This window comes from Amblyomma americanum, chromosome 1 (assembly GCF_052857255.1).
Source record: "Amblyomma americanum isolate KBUSLIRL-KWMA chromosome 1, ASM5285725v1, whole genome shotgun sequence".
NCBI classification, from domain to species: Eukaryota; Metazoa; Arthropoda; class Arachnida; order Ixodida; family Ixodidae; genus Amblyomma; species Amblyomma americanum.
Genome location: NC_135497.1, coordinates 105,136,968 through 105,152,871, shown reverse-complemented (window position 1 = coordinate 105,152,871; position 15,904 = coordinate 105,136,968). Strand labels below are relative to the sequence as shown.

Sequence of the window (15,904 nt, the reverse complement as noted above, 5' to 3'; positions counted from 1 at the left end):
CAATGTTGAAGGAAGGTCTCTTCATCTTATCTTTTGTGCTGTTACATTGCAGTAGCTAGCGTCTAAACATAATCTATAAGCATAACAATTCGGGAGACAATCTCCCCGTAAGGGCATGACGCGATAGCGCTAATGGCTCCCTTCAGCGGCCTGGGGTCCTCTTTGCTTACCACTTCGCAGACACGGACAATGTCGGACAAGACACACAAGGCCTCCCTTTAACAAAGTAGAACGAAGGGGCAGTGTGTTTTACTCGCGATCCAAGGGTCGCAGGTTCGATTAACTTATAATTACCCAAATTTTCTTTTCAGCGCAATTGATTTGCTTTACATTCTTACATGTCATAATGAGGTTTGAGTCGTGCCGCGGCCTTGTAATCAAAATTTATGTAATGTTTAAATCATTTTTCAAATCGAAAGCTCTAAGTGTGACGTCACGATACTCGTGACCAATCCAGATTTTCTCGACACGCCGACTACGACACCAGGTTCTGCGCTGAACGGGACACTTAAAGCTCTCGCGTTAATAAGAACCCGACGCTGAAAGACTGAGTGCGGTGTTTCGTTAAGGGTGCACTTTCATCTTTTTATTGCATGCCAGATGATGACACTGTTAGACAAGCAATAACATGTCGTGTGGTTTCGGGAATGTGTGTGCAATTGTGCCGTTTTCGGAAACCTGTGCCTCGGTGTGAGAACTGCGCAGGAACTCGGTAAGTGCTGTTAAGGATTGTAAATTTTTGTACAGTACGTCCACTTTTTTTATCTCTTAGCTTTAGGCCTCTCGCGACTTTTTCTCCTGCTTCGTTAGTTGCTCGTCACGCTAGTGTCTGTCCCTGTCCAATTTTCGATTCATTCACCGCTAGGAAAAACACCCCGAGCTTTCTGTGCGATCTAACGTCACGGTTCGTGCGTTAAAAAATTACTAGGGGTTTGACGTAGTTAAACCGAGTAGACGTGTGAAAGCAGGTGTCCATTCTTCAACTGGAGGCGGCACTTAATCTCCGCCTTAAGGGTATGACGTGATATCTTCAGTGGGTCAATGCCCACATATGCACAACCGGTCGTTCTCTACTTAACATTCGTAGATGGCGGTGAGTCCCCGTACCACTACCAACGCAGTGGCGCAGCGGTTAAAGGATGCGCCACTGGACTGGCAGGTGGCTGTTCCTGTCATTGCCACCCGTACGGATTATGCGACTCCACCCATAGAATAGGGTGGAGTCGCATGCGACTGCCACCCATAGGGATTATGCGATGTTGATCTTCCCGAGCAACTTCTCGCGCAGCTGGCGCGACGCTCCTCCGAACTTACCTGAGTTACTACCGAGTTACCCTGGTAGTAACTGGGGTTGCTAGGCAATGGCACAAGGTCGTACCTACGTACAGCCGGCCAAATATTCAGCTAGCGTGCGCGATGGCCGCTTTTTCTACGCTTACGCATTATGCGGCGAAGCAAACTTGCGGGAAGCTCAATATTAAGCACGGGTTTAGTGTGCCTGTGCTTAGATTTCATATTTTCGCAAGTTTGGCCTCTCATAAGATGCGTGAGCACGAAAAACGCGGCCGTCACGCACGCTAGAGATTTGGCAGGCTGTGCGTACGTAAGGTGAACGTACGTACGGTGAAAAGATTCTTGGTTGCGTTGGTGAGCGTATGAATGCTTTCGCACCAAAAACTGATAACTGCTGTTCTCACACCTCTGGAAAACAAAACAGAGATGCCCACCCGGCCCTTACTGCCGTATCCGTTGAGTTGATTAGGAACAAGAAACGCCACGTAAGCTCTCTTTTTGCAGCTTGAAGGTCCCGTAGCTGAGTGGCTGCTGCGGGGATTCGTTGGGAAGTTTGTCCCTATAGAAACACCAGCAGTGCTGGAAAAATGGGGCGGTATAGGCAGGTCTAGGAGGTCTCTCGCCGAACAATCCTGATACATTGACCGCTTGGACGCAGGGACCACATCATCGCTCACTCCTCGACTACGTAGATTAGCGAACCTTTTTCCATTTATTCAATCATCCTCGTCATCCATCATTACATACCCTTTTATGCCCTGAGGCAATAAACAACGCTTAAAAAAAGAGGTTCCCAGCTGTTTACCGTCCTTCATGCAAACAATTTGAAATTAAATTACAGATGTGATTGGCATGCATTAAGCATTCCATGGCAGGAATAGCGTTTCTAACTATTAACTAGAGGTAAAGCTGGCGGCGCTGCGCCTGAGGCACCATGGGCACTCAAAGCATCATGGGGCGATGGGCTACTTGGTGCAGGACGGTCGGTTTTTTCAGGAACAGAGAGTGGCGTTGCAGAAATGTCCCGTTCCGTCCACGGCGCAGATTACTTTGGTGCAAACGTAGTACACAAAAGCTATATTAGTGAAAACGCAACAGCACAGGAGGCCAATAAAAGGTTTCTGGTTTCCGAAGTGCTGTTAAAAAAACCTATTAAAGTGTTAAGACAATTTTTTTTTCAAAAACATACTCTTTTTTTAAAAAGCGTCTGTTAAGCTCGAAATGCTAGATTTTGTTCTCTGCAATACTTGGCCAATAGGATAGCAAGCCACCGCTTATTTTGGACAAACTTTATATATACGTGCTTTTCTGCCCGTTTGTTACAATTTATAGACAGCATATTGAATGTTAGGGCATTCTCGATTATCTGTTGTTTCATTATTTTTTGGCCAAAAGTTGTGGTTCTGCAGTCGGTAGCTCTCCGCCCCATGATGCTTATAGCACCTATGGTGGCTCAGGTGGTCTCTAGGAAGCTCTATGTAAACTCCCATAGGCGGGCGTCAGCTTTCCCTCTAGTTATAGTAAGAAACTCTATGGTGGCAGGTCATGACCCGCAGAGCTCGTTTCCTCACTGTACCTAAAAAACGAGTAATAACAAAGTGATGCTACAATTCCGATAGCACTACCGAGAGCATTTTTGAGAAATCGGTGAGGGTGGCACAAGCTACGGGAAGACGCATTTTACTAGCAGATAGATGATACAAGCCATGTAGGCCACGTGAAGCATAAAAGCCAAGAGGTTGTCCATGTCGTCAGCACATCGCACAGGAACCAGTTGCTTCATGCTGGCCTGCCACGCCTGGTACTCTGCACACGTCATTCCCAAGTGTATGGCGTCACAGTTGACGCAGTTTTTCGTACCGCATACTTTGCACTCGACTTCCGGTACGCTCGCTTCAATAAAACACCACCAGGGGCAGTCGATAGTCTTGCAGTGAAAGAAGTTCTTCGCGGAGACTTTCACTTCCAGCAGGCCTTTCTGCAGGTACTCTTCGTATTCTTCTCTGGTCAACAGCTGAAAAACAAAGCATGATTACAACTGAGATTGTTCCTGGCAGAAAAATGTACTTTAGATATACAAAGTTAGAGCAAGTGTTGCTCTTGAGAAGTGCATGCGTTTTGTTAATGATTAAGCAACGATAACGCTCTTGTATGTAAACCTGAGTTTAAGAGTTCGCGATATTCTCTTACCCATTCATGACATTCTTTACAAGCACTTCCATTGCTAACACGCGTGTTAAGATATGTGAAAAAAAAGAAGGAATTGCATTGCTGCAGTGACAGGCAAGTGGCTTCCTTCACTGCGACAAAACTTTCAAATATTCACGTGACAATCGATTTCCGATTTCAACATTAATGTTCGCAGTTTAAGCCATGCAACAATTGTTTTTTGGTAAGGTTCATTATTGAACACTTTATTTTCATTACATTTACCGTATTTTTCTGGAATACAAGAAAGCGCTGAAGCATATTGGTTTGTTTTAATCATGTTTTATATTGCGCATTACATCCACCAATTCGACTGTATGCTGCTTGAAATAAAAGCTGGGAAAATCAAACACACGGAAGGCGAAGTTTTGTGATCCGCATTACGACTGTAATAGTGAAATCACATACATACTCCATTGAAATAAACTGCGCCCCTCATAGCCTAAACCAACTGCTCACAGCTTGTACGCCATTACCACAACGAGAAATTTGCTTGTACAGCGTGCTGTGCTTCAGACGCCATACGCTAAGAAGCGGGAATCTTTCGAAACTTTCCGCCCATGAGCGTGTCGGGCGTATGCCGCCATCTAGTAGTACTAAACGAAACTTCCAACACGCACTGATGTTGGAAACCTCGTTTATACCTCAGCACCTACTTACGTTGAGCTGGTGGGGCTGGTGGCCATTGTGAACTACGTGCTAGCGGTATTAATTATTGCTCTGAAGAGCTGTGCGAAGAACCCATATGACTTCTCGATCACGGTTTTGGGTTTATGCGCGCGGTCGAAATGAAGCGCAGCACATTTTGGATTCGCAAATTCTATACATCGGAAAGCGCTGGGTTTGCTGTCGGCGTAACAGAAAACGCGAGAATCTATAACCAAACACAAACACCATTTCTGCGGTATTACTCGAGTGCATCCATAATCTCGATGAAAGTAAAGAAAGCAACTGCCGTTATTATGCGTCAGATAACATCAGTAGCTGCTCCACTGCTCATGGAAATATCAGCACAACCCTAATGCACAACCCCGGTCACATGCGGCTTCACAAACCCGTTCACATGCGGCTGAACGTAGGAGCGAATAAGTAGGAATTGGAAAAACCGAAATCATTCGCGTTTCATTGTATAAAAACTATTTTCTTGCTAAAGAAACATTAGCTGTCCATGAGTCCAAACCGCTTCCTTAAACCTCTTACAACGCTTGAAACAAGGAGAACAAAGAGACATCATATGCAGTCGCTGAGACGGTACAGAGCTGGAATTAACGCATTTATAATACACATTTTTTTTTTCTCTAGACTGTAGAGGAGGGGAACAAGTTGCCACCAAATCTACTAAACAGCGCTGATTGTTTTGAAAAAAATTCGATGTTGATCGCTTGTATGTTAAGACTTATGGCTGCAATCATTTCAGATAAGTTTCATCGCATCTCGCGTCCTAAATAAAATTATAAAGCCGAGTGCCGGCAGCTTTGAGCGTGCTCGAACAGCACAAAGACTCATAGCAATATGCTTCATGTACAGTATACGCTATCCTCTGGCCAAATATTTTGTTTCCGATGGGACATATCCATTCATGCGTTCGTGCAGACACTTCATTCGGTACAACACTTGAGGTAGACGCATTTCAAAATACATCGTTGATGTCGTTAACATTTCGCTCATGTCACTGTAAGCGCGGATTGTGGAATGGCAAGCCAGTGGTAAGTGTGTCAATTGAACCGTATTCTTTCGTCCCCTCTCCGAGGAATATTTCTGACCTCTTGTTTGCTGCCCTAGCTCACCGACGACGACCGGCGCTATTTGCCAGGGAAACTTTCTCTAGCGGTCGCTTCACGGCCTTGCCGTTCCTTCTGAAACCTACCAGGGGGGTCAAGGATGCAACGATGCGATGAAAGTAAGAAAGGAAAAGATCCGACCACTAACTGCCGCGCTCGTGAAGTATAATTGTGCAAACCGCCGGCCGTGCTATTACATTCAGTACACTGCCGAGACCTGCCGGGCGCGCGGAGGACGAAGTATAGGAGCCTGATTACCGTCGGCGGCAGCCAACGTCCTAACAAATACGAGACGCCTCCAACGCGGCCGCTTGTCATGTCAGGAAGTGTGATAAAAGTGTACGTGGGAGGGAACAGGCGTGAACAGTTGGATGAAGAAGGAAATGAAGGGAAGCGCTGCGCAAATACTCTCCGCGAATATATTCCTGCTAATAAGACTTTGATGACTTCCGCTTTCATGTTGGCAGCTGTTGCGGCGTCATAGGTCCCGCGCCTCCTTGGGTCTACCGGTGATGAGAATTGCGGATCCCCCTATTCTGTGTGGCGGCCAGAAACCTTGTCTGCGTAAGTATAATGCGGCTTCAGCAGACAGGCTTTCGAACAACTCCCAGGAGATTGACGCACGGTGTCACATTAAGGTTTTATCGCTTCAGCGCTCTGACATTATCCACTATAGGCTTTCTCTGTGAAGTCCTAGTGCTATCCGCGCATGCAAGCTTTGTAAAGAATGCGTGATGCACTTTTACCAATGTGGTAGCCATATTAGTTCAGAGTTATTCACGTCGTATAGTGCCAAACCATGTTCTAAACACCCAAACAATGACGACTAAAAAGTTTGTAAGCGCTATGTGAGTCGAACTGCCTGCAGTTGTAGAAAAAGCAATGCTTCTGAAGTACGCTATTAAACGTGTGTAAAAAGTCCGTCTGCACACTTTAATTACTTTCAAATAACTGTATTAAATGCAGAAAACCTGAGTAAATGAAGACCTCACTACTCATCAAATTGAGTACTCTGAATGTGAACTCACACTGCACACAGCCTCCATCTTTCTCAAGGAAACGTACCGCAAAATCCTATCTGGAAGCTGTCAACAGGTGTCAAGTCATGTTGTCGGTAATCTTAGAGAAGCGCACTTTTTATTCTACGTAAAAATTTTGCCACTCAGAGAAAAGCCACTGTCAGTGTCAAATGAAACGCAAAGAAGACAAACGAAACAGGAGCAGCGAAGCGAGGAGATTTTAGCACAGGTATACTTAATATCAGCGCGCTTGGTCCTCATACCAGCGGCGAGAAGACTGCTGAGAGGAAAGGTTAATGAACCCTGCCTATAAATATGTTCTCCGCCAAATAATATTTTGCCTGTTCGCGTTGCAGCTCTTTTTTTCGCGCTTCACATAACCTGGCTAGTACATAGGTGCTTACAAGATGAGTGCAACCGTATGCTTGCTTCGCACGTCTGTTCTTGTGCACAAGTAAAACTTTAAAACATCGGCTCTTGGAGAGGCGGCGCCCCAAGTTCGCCCCCAGTGGTCTGAAATCGCCTGCCTTTCAAAGACTTCAGCTTTTGGAATAGCCAGGCGTCCTACATATCTTGGCTACAGGGGGCTAGTATACTTGGATTATGCGATGCTTTGCCGAGCGCTGTGTCGGGGGAGGGTAACTTCCAGCTACCGGATTCTCGCAACTGCGGTCGTTACCTTACGACATCCCTCAGGCTGCGAAGGAGGCAGTCATAGTGCCAAGGACGTCTTCTAGTTGCGTTACTATCAGCCGGAAATTTTCGCTGATTGGGGTCTTCACCCGTGCTACATTTCCGGACGTTCTTCAGTGGGAGGGAGGCCTCCGACGGATGCGTCGCTTTCAACATCGCTGTACTCGTCCCTGATTCGACGGCGCGAGACATTTTTCTTAGTTTCGCCCCAAAAAGTCGTCTCGAAAGGCTTGACAAATTATTTGCTGATATATTTTATTCCTTTATTTTACCTTAGCATCCTGCGGCATTACAGAGAAGGGCGAGGGAGGCTAAACACCGTAAGAAAACGCAGAAGACAGGCAAACATTAGCAAACACAACGAGATTGAGAGAGAATTAAAAACGCAAGCATACAGGCGTAAGCGACGCGTACAAAGGTAAAACCAGTATCAAATGACAGGATAAGCCTTACAACAGCGAAGACATGTCATTAAAAGCGGCGGTAACAATATTTTGTGGAAACAGCTTCTTATCATTCCCGTAGTTTTGCAATAACTTTGCAATGACATAAGTTTAGTTCGCACTCGTTTTTTGTTTAAATAGTTTGAACAATATGCGGGGAATCATTTATAAGTCTGAAGCATAACTTGATGCCAAGAAGCTCATAAACTCGCTCGAGTGCCTTGAACTGGACGCGGACAGTGCAAGCTACGTCATTCAGCAGTCGTTCTTCAACGAATGAGCTGACTAAAATGAGAGTGCTGGCTCAGACATGAGCAGTAAAGTCTCCTCTAGCCGATGGCCAAATGATGGGCTAGCTCAGCCACAGATTTCGAATAGGTTAAACATGGCTGGAAAATTTTTCGGACAGACATCATATTCATTTTCTTCCTATATATATGCCCGCCATAAGTGAAATGATTTCGTCTGGGTGTGCCAGCTTGAACATGGGACACGGATGCAGAGACACAAACAGGACACATCGCTGTCCTGCCCAGCGATGAGTCTTGTTTTTTCTCTCTACGCCCGTGTCCCAATGTTCAAGATGGCCCACCCAAACGGAATCGCTCCAACTAGCTCGGAGAGAAGCCATTCTGGTGAAATGATATAGTCACTTCAGAAGTAACGTACCGCTCTGACTTCTGTATCTTGAATATCGATGTCACAAACAATGTTGTTGGCAGAGTACGGGCACTTCACTGCCACAGTTCCAGACCTGTCAATTGCTCCGAGAATGCAACCTCTGCAAGGAAGGAAAAAATATTCAAGTGAGCAACAAATGGCACAGTTCGAGCTCTCCAAACGTTCGCCGCGACATTGTTTGTAGTTTTCGTTATCCCTCTTATTTGTCTTCCACTTTTTAACCCTAGTGAGCAAATTCTCACAAATGTCTTGACATCTATGCGTTACTCCAATCCTCTTCTAAGGATTTCCGTTGTGTGTGTAAAAATGCTTCAGATGTCACCCACAGAAGCCAATAACCGCTGCCATGTTATTCAGCTGTAAACTCCATTATTCCACTGCATAAACTCCTCATATATGCACACAGTGAAAGCTTTTCGTTTCGTGATCTTTAAAGGAAGAGTGAGGACACATCGAGTCCACCTTTATTGACAAAACACTGCGTCCTAACGGCACAGACGATACATTCACCGAAGACGAGGCGTTTATAAGCAAGGAACGGCCAAAAAATGAAATGCGGTTGTCACCATGCACCAGTGGCCAATTTTGAAAGTAAACGGCGCTGCGTCGGCAGTCTTTTCGTCGCGGATCACAGAGGCTAGGCGACACCGCATTTCACTTGAAAACGTTGATCATGGAGTCCTTTTCTCTGTAAATGTCATGAATTTGAATCGAGCCGCACGAAGATTTCTAAATGCAATTCTCTCTGCAATAAAAGCGCCCTTCACTGCTGTATAAACATCAACACACGCATCGACACCGAAGCCTTTTTACTAACATCAAAAATTGTATCGATGGAGTTATCTTCAGTGTCCCTTAAATGCTCCTCTCGGGCAGGCGTGGCGAGTGAAAATGAGCCATTTTCTCTTTTCCATGGCCTGCAACCTCCAGGGAATATTTAGTACTTGTAAATAGCTCAACATGATCTATCCTTACTAAACAATTCCCGGGTTCATGTCATATCACGCAGATGAGGTGACAGCTGTCGTGTCCCCCGTACTTATGTGGAAAGGTCCTACGCAGGCGCCGAGAACAATGGTGTGCGGTCTTCAAATAGTTGCCTAAAGTTGAGCGAGTCACTGACCCATTTTTTAAAGTTTGTATCATCGTAAAGGAAGGTTGCCAGCGGTTGTCGTAGGCGTTTCTTCTTCTATGTCTGCAGGCTGACGCTAAGTTTCAAAGGTGAAAGGACAATAATTATGAAAGATGATCGATTTAGCGTAAACAGAACGAGACCAATGCACTATTCTGGTGTGATGGTAAAGGCAAGACTGAAGGATAGAGGAACGAAGGGGCAAGCAATGATAATGTACTCCGGGGCCGAATTGCGTATTGACAAAATCACAAGCCTGTCATAAACAGATCAAGCCCCGCTCCTATTGGTCGGCCGGGGCCGGCGGACATATTGCTTTTTTGCGTCATTCGCGGCTGCCGTTTACGTCAGGGATGTGACAGAAGTGATGGCATTGCGCCCCTAATTGTGCCTGCGCAAACTGACTGTTTTTTTTTTCGATCGCTTCGAAGCGGTGCACTTCGTTTGTGATCGATGACGGCAGCGTATGTGGCGATACGATTGAGGCAATTGCGCCCGCACGAGCAACGACGGAGGAGGGCCCGCGAAGACGCGTTTGACTTGCCGTAGGAGCTGTTTGGACGCCTGTTTCGATTCGAGAAGAAGACTACGCATAAAAAAATAACTAAGCGTGGAATCTGCTGTTCTTTTGTAAGACGCCATTTTCACGTTTTACCGCCGTCAGCGTACCAACACGACAGCAAAGGTCACCCACCAGCAAATTCAACAGCAAAACTTCATACGCTTCTTGTTCTGTTTGGGATATTCCAGCTTCAAACAGTGTTTCTTGGCAAAATAAAGCATTACTCATTTTATTCGCTGCCTTTTTCTTGTCTGTTTACGAAAATTAAGCAGATGACCTCTTGCCGTGAAAATAAATGCTTCCGAAACGCCACCTATACTGCAATTGTCTTATTCCTCGTTGCATCAACCTACGGCGTATCATCGTTTCATCACTTTGACGTCACTGTTACATACTTGTGATCCGATTCGTGATCGTTCCGTAATTCGGCCCCTGATCAGCTTTCTTTAAAAACAAACTTCGATAGAGCACTTCAATATCAACTTGCGTTGAAATATTGATTCTAACTGTACCCCGATCCGCCGCGGTGGCTCAGTGGTCAGGGCGCTCGGCTACTGGTCAGGAGTTCCCGGATTCGAACCCGACCGCGGCGGCTGCGTTTTTATGGAGGAAAAACGCTAAGGCGCACGTGTGCTGTGCGATGTCAGTGCACTTTAAAGATCCCCAGGTGGTCGAAATTATTCCGGAGCCCTCCACTACGGCACCTATTCCTTTCTTCTTTCACAGCCTCCTTTACCCCTTCACTTACGGCGCGGCTCAGGTGTCCAACGATATATGAGACAGATACTGAGCCATTTCCTTTCCCCCCAAAACCAATTATTATTATTATTATTATTATTATTATTATTATTATTATTATTATTATTATTATTATTATTATTATTATTATTATTATTATTATTATTATTATTATTATTATTATTATTAATATTATTATTATTATTATAAGCAGCTGGGCTCTTGCTGTTTAAAGGAAAGGGGTACAGAATTTTAAACACTAATCATTTGGATTTTTTTTACTGGTCGTAAACAGGCACATTCTAGCAAGTTTCAATCACTGGTACTGAGTGCAACATAATATTGGCCTTCCTAGGAGCCACTTCAAACTTTCGCCGCATTAAGTGAAAACAAGGGGCGCAGCCTCAAATATTGGAATGTCGTTGATATCGCCTCTCAACAGTCACTGCTTGCTAGTGATGCCGGTGGGGTCTTGTGGGCTACCTAGCCGAACTTGTTGGCGTAGCACCGGTCGGTCACGCACATAAAACCTTTGTGGTCACTCTAGAATGACTACAGCAGCACTAACGATGGCTAGGTATTCACTGGTGTGAAAGGCTTTGTAACGAGTGATGCCGACGAGACTCTGACAGTCGCCAAGCCAGGCCTTGGCAGAAAGCTGGCGAGCGAAAACTTGTCACCGACAAGACAACAAACTGAGTATCCTCTCGTCTTTGTGAGTATGTCGAGCGGAAACAGTAACGATATGCACTGCATGTGTTCATGTGTGAACACTGACGAGAGATAAACACCACACCACAGTGCCAGCCTCCTTCTGTGGCGAGAAAGCCTACTAAGTACGTTTGTGTGATGATGATTGTAGAAAGCGAATTCTTAAGTCCTAGCATGTGAAGGTTGTCATAACTGTTGTTTTGCCAGCAGTGACCTGGAATAAATGGTTGCTTACGGTGTAGAACACATAGAGTGAATGAGAAGTGACAATGCTAGATGAGGTGACCCTCTCTGTCTAGCAATGGATTGGTTTGGCAAACGCAGACTTTTGGAGAACAGCTTAGTTACATCTGATTTCGTGATGTTATTGGTGTAGTATCAGTGATGAGGAATTGTAGTTCATGATTGAGAATATAAATACTCAGTGCACAAATGAAGAGAGCTAAAATACTAAACAATGTGGAAAGAACATTTTACGATAGGCAGTGAGGTAGTGGAATTGGTAACAGAGTACATCTAGGCGAGGTCATCTGCACATCTAAGCCAGGTCATGCGCAAATGCAGAGCATTTGAGGGAAATGGTTGCGAGTAGATTGGAGTTTAAGGCCTTTGGCATGCATGCAGAAGTTACGAACAGCGCCTTGCAGTATGCTCACAAAGAATTTTACACTGCCTTGCTGCTACATATCTCTTGGGCAAAAAGTGGTACACTAAGAAGTTTAAAATTGCGAACAGTGCAGTGAACCACTGAAAGAAAAATCACAGGGTTAATGCTGAGATACAGAGGAGAGAACTGTGTGAGTTGGCGTAAAATGCATATCACCATCTGAGCTGAAATCTGGAATAGACATAGGCAGGACATAGGTTTTTAAAAGCTGCCAGCCCTTTTGGATAGTGGAGTGGTTGCTGGCAGCAAGAAATTCTGCTCTTGCGTTCATTTTATGGACATATTGCTTTGTGCGTTAGGTCCCAGGGCCTGTCATAGGCCGCATGTACTTGTAATGAATTATATGTGCAAATATATGGCATTGGTAGACTAGACAAACTCTAAAACCTCATCAATGCTCACTCTCTCTGTATTGAACTTTGTAAAGCCTGTTAGTCACCAATTTGTTGCATGTCACCCTTTCACTACAACGTGCCTCATAACCTGAGTCGCTTTGGGATGTTAAACTCAGATAAACTAAACTAAGCATGTCACCCCAAATGGGAGCCGCGGTTATGGTACTCAGCTGCTGGCCCGAAAGATGCAGGTTCAATTCCAGCTGTAGAGGTCGCATTTTGATGGAGACGAAATGCTAGAGGTGCAGGAACTCTGTGATGTTAGCACACTTAAAGATTTATCTGTTTCTTTAATACCTGTTATCTGTTTCTTTAATACCTGACATGGAAGTTTTCTTGTGAAGCTTAACAGCAAGTTGGAAGCCTTGGGAAGTAACCTGAACCATGAGCTTGGCACCCTGCGGGGATCAGTCGAATTTATGAATGAAAGTTTTGAAGAATTTAAGAAAGAACTGGCCGAGGCTCGTCGGGAGATAAGCGAGCTTAAGGAAGAGCAGAAGTATCTAAAGCATGAAAACAGTGAACTTTCGAAACAGCTGCAGCGTACTAGAGCAGAGCTAACTGAACTTCAGCAGTACAGTCGCAGAAATAACCTTGAGTTAAAAGGCATCCCTACTACTGACAGCGAGTCACTGACAGGCATTGTCTCCGCTCTTGCCACGAAGGTGGGAGCGGAAATAACGGTGAACGATATTGACCTCGTGCATCGAGTGCCAACAAAAGACAGGAACAAATCGAATATTATCGTTAAGTTCAGGTCAAGTGATGCCCGTGATAAACTGCTCGAATCGGCAAAAAAAAAAAAAAAACTCGCTTAATCACATCGGACCTTGTCATTTCTGGATCAACATCCGTGTTCGTAAACGAACATCTTTGCCCAGAGTATAAAGTGTTGCTTGCTAGGGCTATAGCGGCGAAGAAACTTCACAACTGGAAGTATGCATAGGTATCTCGTGGCCGGATCTTGGCGCGAAAAGCAGACAACTCGGACGTGATCCGAATTTCTACAGAGGCCGACCTCGGCCTTATAGTCTAGTTCATTCAAAATGCTGACTGTACGAACCACTCATAAATTTCTCACGTTAAATGAATCACGCACCATACTGCATTGCAATGTAAGGAGCATAGCTAGAAATTTTGACGGCCTTTGTACGTTTCTAGCAGAGCACAGCTTTCTTTACGATGTTATAGCCATTACAGAAACCTGGCTGATGCCCGGTGAAAGCTATAACATTCCCAATTATGTATTTCTGTCCCGTCCCCGCATTTCGAACAATCGAGGAGGAGGGGTAGGTTTGTACATTAAAAAGACCCTTGTACACTGCGACTATCCGTATCTTACCGCATCCGTCAGTAGCAGTTCGGAATTTCTATTTGTTGAACTTGAGGGTGTCATGGTTGGTGTTGTTTATAGAGCCCCCCACGCAGATCGTAGTAAGTTTGTGAATGATCTTGAATCTGTTTTTATACACGTAACCGATAAGAACAAAAAAGCAATCATCGTCGGCGATACTAATATTGATACTTTAGGTGCCAACCACAGCGAATACACTGACCTGTTATTTTCATATGGATTTACGAATCTTATCTCTACTCCGACCCGAATCGCAGGTTCCAGCTCGACATGCCTCGACCATGTGATATGCAATTTCGTGCCACCTAGTTATTTGGCTGGGGCATATGATACAGCAGTGGCAGATCACTTCGCGATTGCCTTCTTATACCGCGTAGACGATAGAGATAGCTGTAGAACTTCTGACAGCACATGCGAGCTTAGGAAGAAAATTGACTATCAAAAATGCGCACTCAGGCTCTCTGAAATGAGCTTTGCAGACCTCGCCGATATGAATGCCAATGAACACTGCTGCAGCCTTGTCGATAGAATCAAAGCTGTGATAAATGATTGTAGTTTTACGCAGAAAAAAACGTACTATACACATCCAGTGTGCCCTTGGATGACAGCAGCTGTGCTAAATATGATAAAAACACGCGACCACTGGCACACCAAAATGAAACAAAACAGAGGGAACGCATATTATAGTGCTCAGTATAAGATTCATAGAAATAAAGCTGTTGCTACCATGCGTGTACAGAAGAAGCTATATTTTAGTAACCAAATAAACGCATGTGCCGGCAATTCTAAGAAACTCTGGGCTACAGCGAACTCGATAATTCAGCCTACTCCATCAAACCGAATACTTCCTGACCTGGCCCTTTCCCCAGATAAACACCTGCTATCAGATCAGTTTAACGATCATTTCTGCTCAGTGGGTGCTGATTTACGTTTAAGTATGGGTCTCACAGACGAACCTTCTCTGCCTGAGTATCTTGAAAAGACCTTCGGTTTTATAGAAATAAGCAGTGACGAAGTAATGAGTGCACTTAATTCAATGGATGCTACTAAGGCCACGGGTCTCGATGGTATTCCGGTTTCCATAATTAAAAACAACAGTGGCATCCTAGCTGCCACCTTAGCATCTTTATTTAATAAAGCATTTCTGTCCGGCATCTATCCTGATATTTTGAAGCTCGCCAAGGTAGTCCCTATCTACAAAAGTGGGAATCCTAATGAACTCGGAAACTATAGGCCGATCTCAATCCTTAGCTGTATCAACACTCTGTTTGGAAAACTATTGGCTAAAAGAATTACGCAATTCCTGACTAAAAATGCAATTCTGTCAACGTCCCAATATGGTTTTCAGAAATTTAGATCGACCACCACGGCTGGGCTTTCTATAACTGACTCAATCAATGAAGCACTCAATAATAACAATATTTCTGTTGGAGTATTCCTGGATATTAAGAAGGCATTCGACACTGTGGATCTCGATATTTTATGCAAGAAACTAGAACGATATGGGTTCAGAGGTGTATCACTCGATTTCTTTAGAAGCTATTTAACTGGGCGACGGCAGTGTGTTATTATTGACGAACACGCGTCAAGTTCGCGTTCTATTTCCGTAGGTGTTCCGCAGGGCTCAGTACTGGGGCCTATACTTTTTACACTTTACATAAACAACTTACCCGATTGCCTAATAAATACCCGTGCCATTATGTACGCCGACGATACCTCATTGTTGGTGACCGCTAATTCCGTTGAAACAGCCAAGCATACTTTAAACTCAGAACTTCAGAGAGTCAATAAATGGTTTTTAACAAATAGACTCACTTTGAACATAGGCAAGACTAAATATATTATATTTGCATCCCCTTATAAAAAATACCAGAATACCTGCTCCGCAATAACGATAGGAGATAAAGAAATTGAAGAAGTTAAGACTATTCAGTACTTGGGTGTAACCTTAGACGCTGCATTAAACTGGAAACCGCATATCGAAAAATTGCGTAGCAAACTATCTTATGCATGTTTCGTTCTGGCCAAAGCTCGGCGACATTTCGAAATACACACACTAAAAACAATATACTTTAGCTTCTTTCAGTCCCAATTAACTTACTGTATAGAATCATGGGGGTTCACTTACATCACTTACATTGAACCTGTTTTACGCCTGCAGAAGCGGGCACTAAGAATAATGACTTGCTCAACACCATATACGCCTTCTCGCCCTTTGTTTTTTAGA

The 15,904-nt window shown here is 44.5% G+C and overlaps 1 protein-coding gene across 1 annotated transcript in view; it reads right to left on the bottom strand.

Annotated features, from left to right (window-relative positions):
• Nucleotides 1-2,811: 2,811 nt before the first annotated feature.
• LOC144134781 (ranBP-type and C3HC4-type zinc finger-containing protein 1-like) overlaps nt 2,812-15,904 on the bottom strand; it is a 150,637-nt gene continuing 137,544 nt past the window's right edge. The window contains exons 4-5 of the mRNA XM_077667613.1: nt 8,107-8,218; nt 2,812-3,307 (exon numbers count right to left, since the gene is read on the bottom strand). Coding sequence (XP_077523739.1) covers nt 2,957-3,307; nt 8,107-8,218 — 463 coding nt within the window. The 3' untranslated portion in view covers nt 2,812-2,956. The remainder of the gene's footprint in view (nt 3,308-8,106; nt 8,219-15,904) is intronic.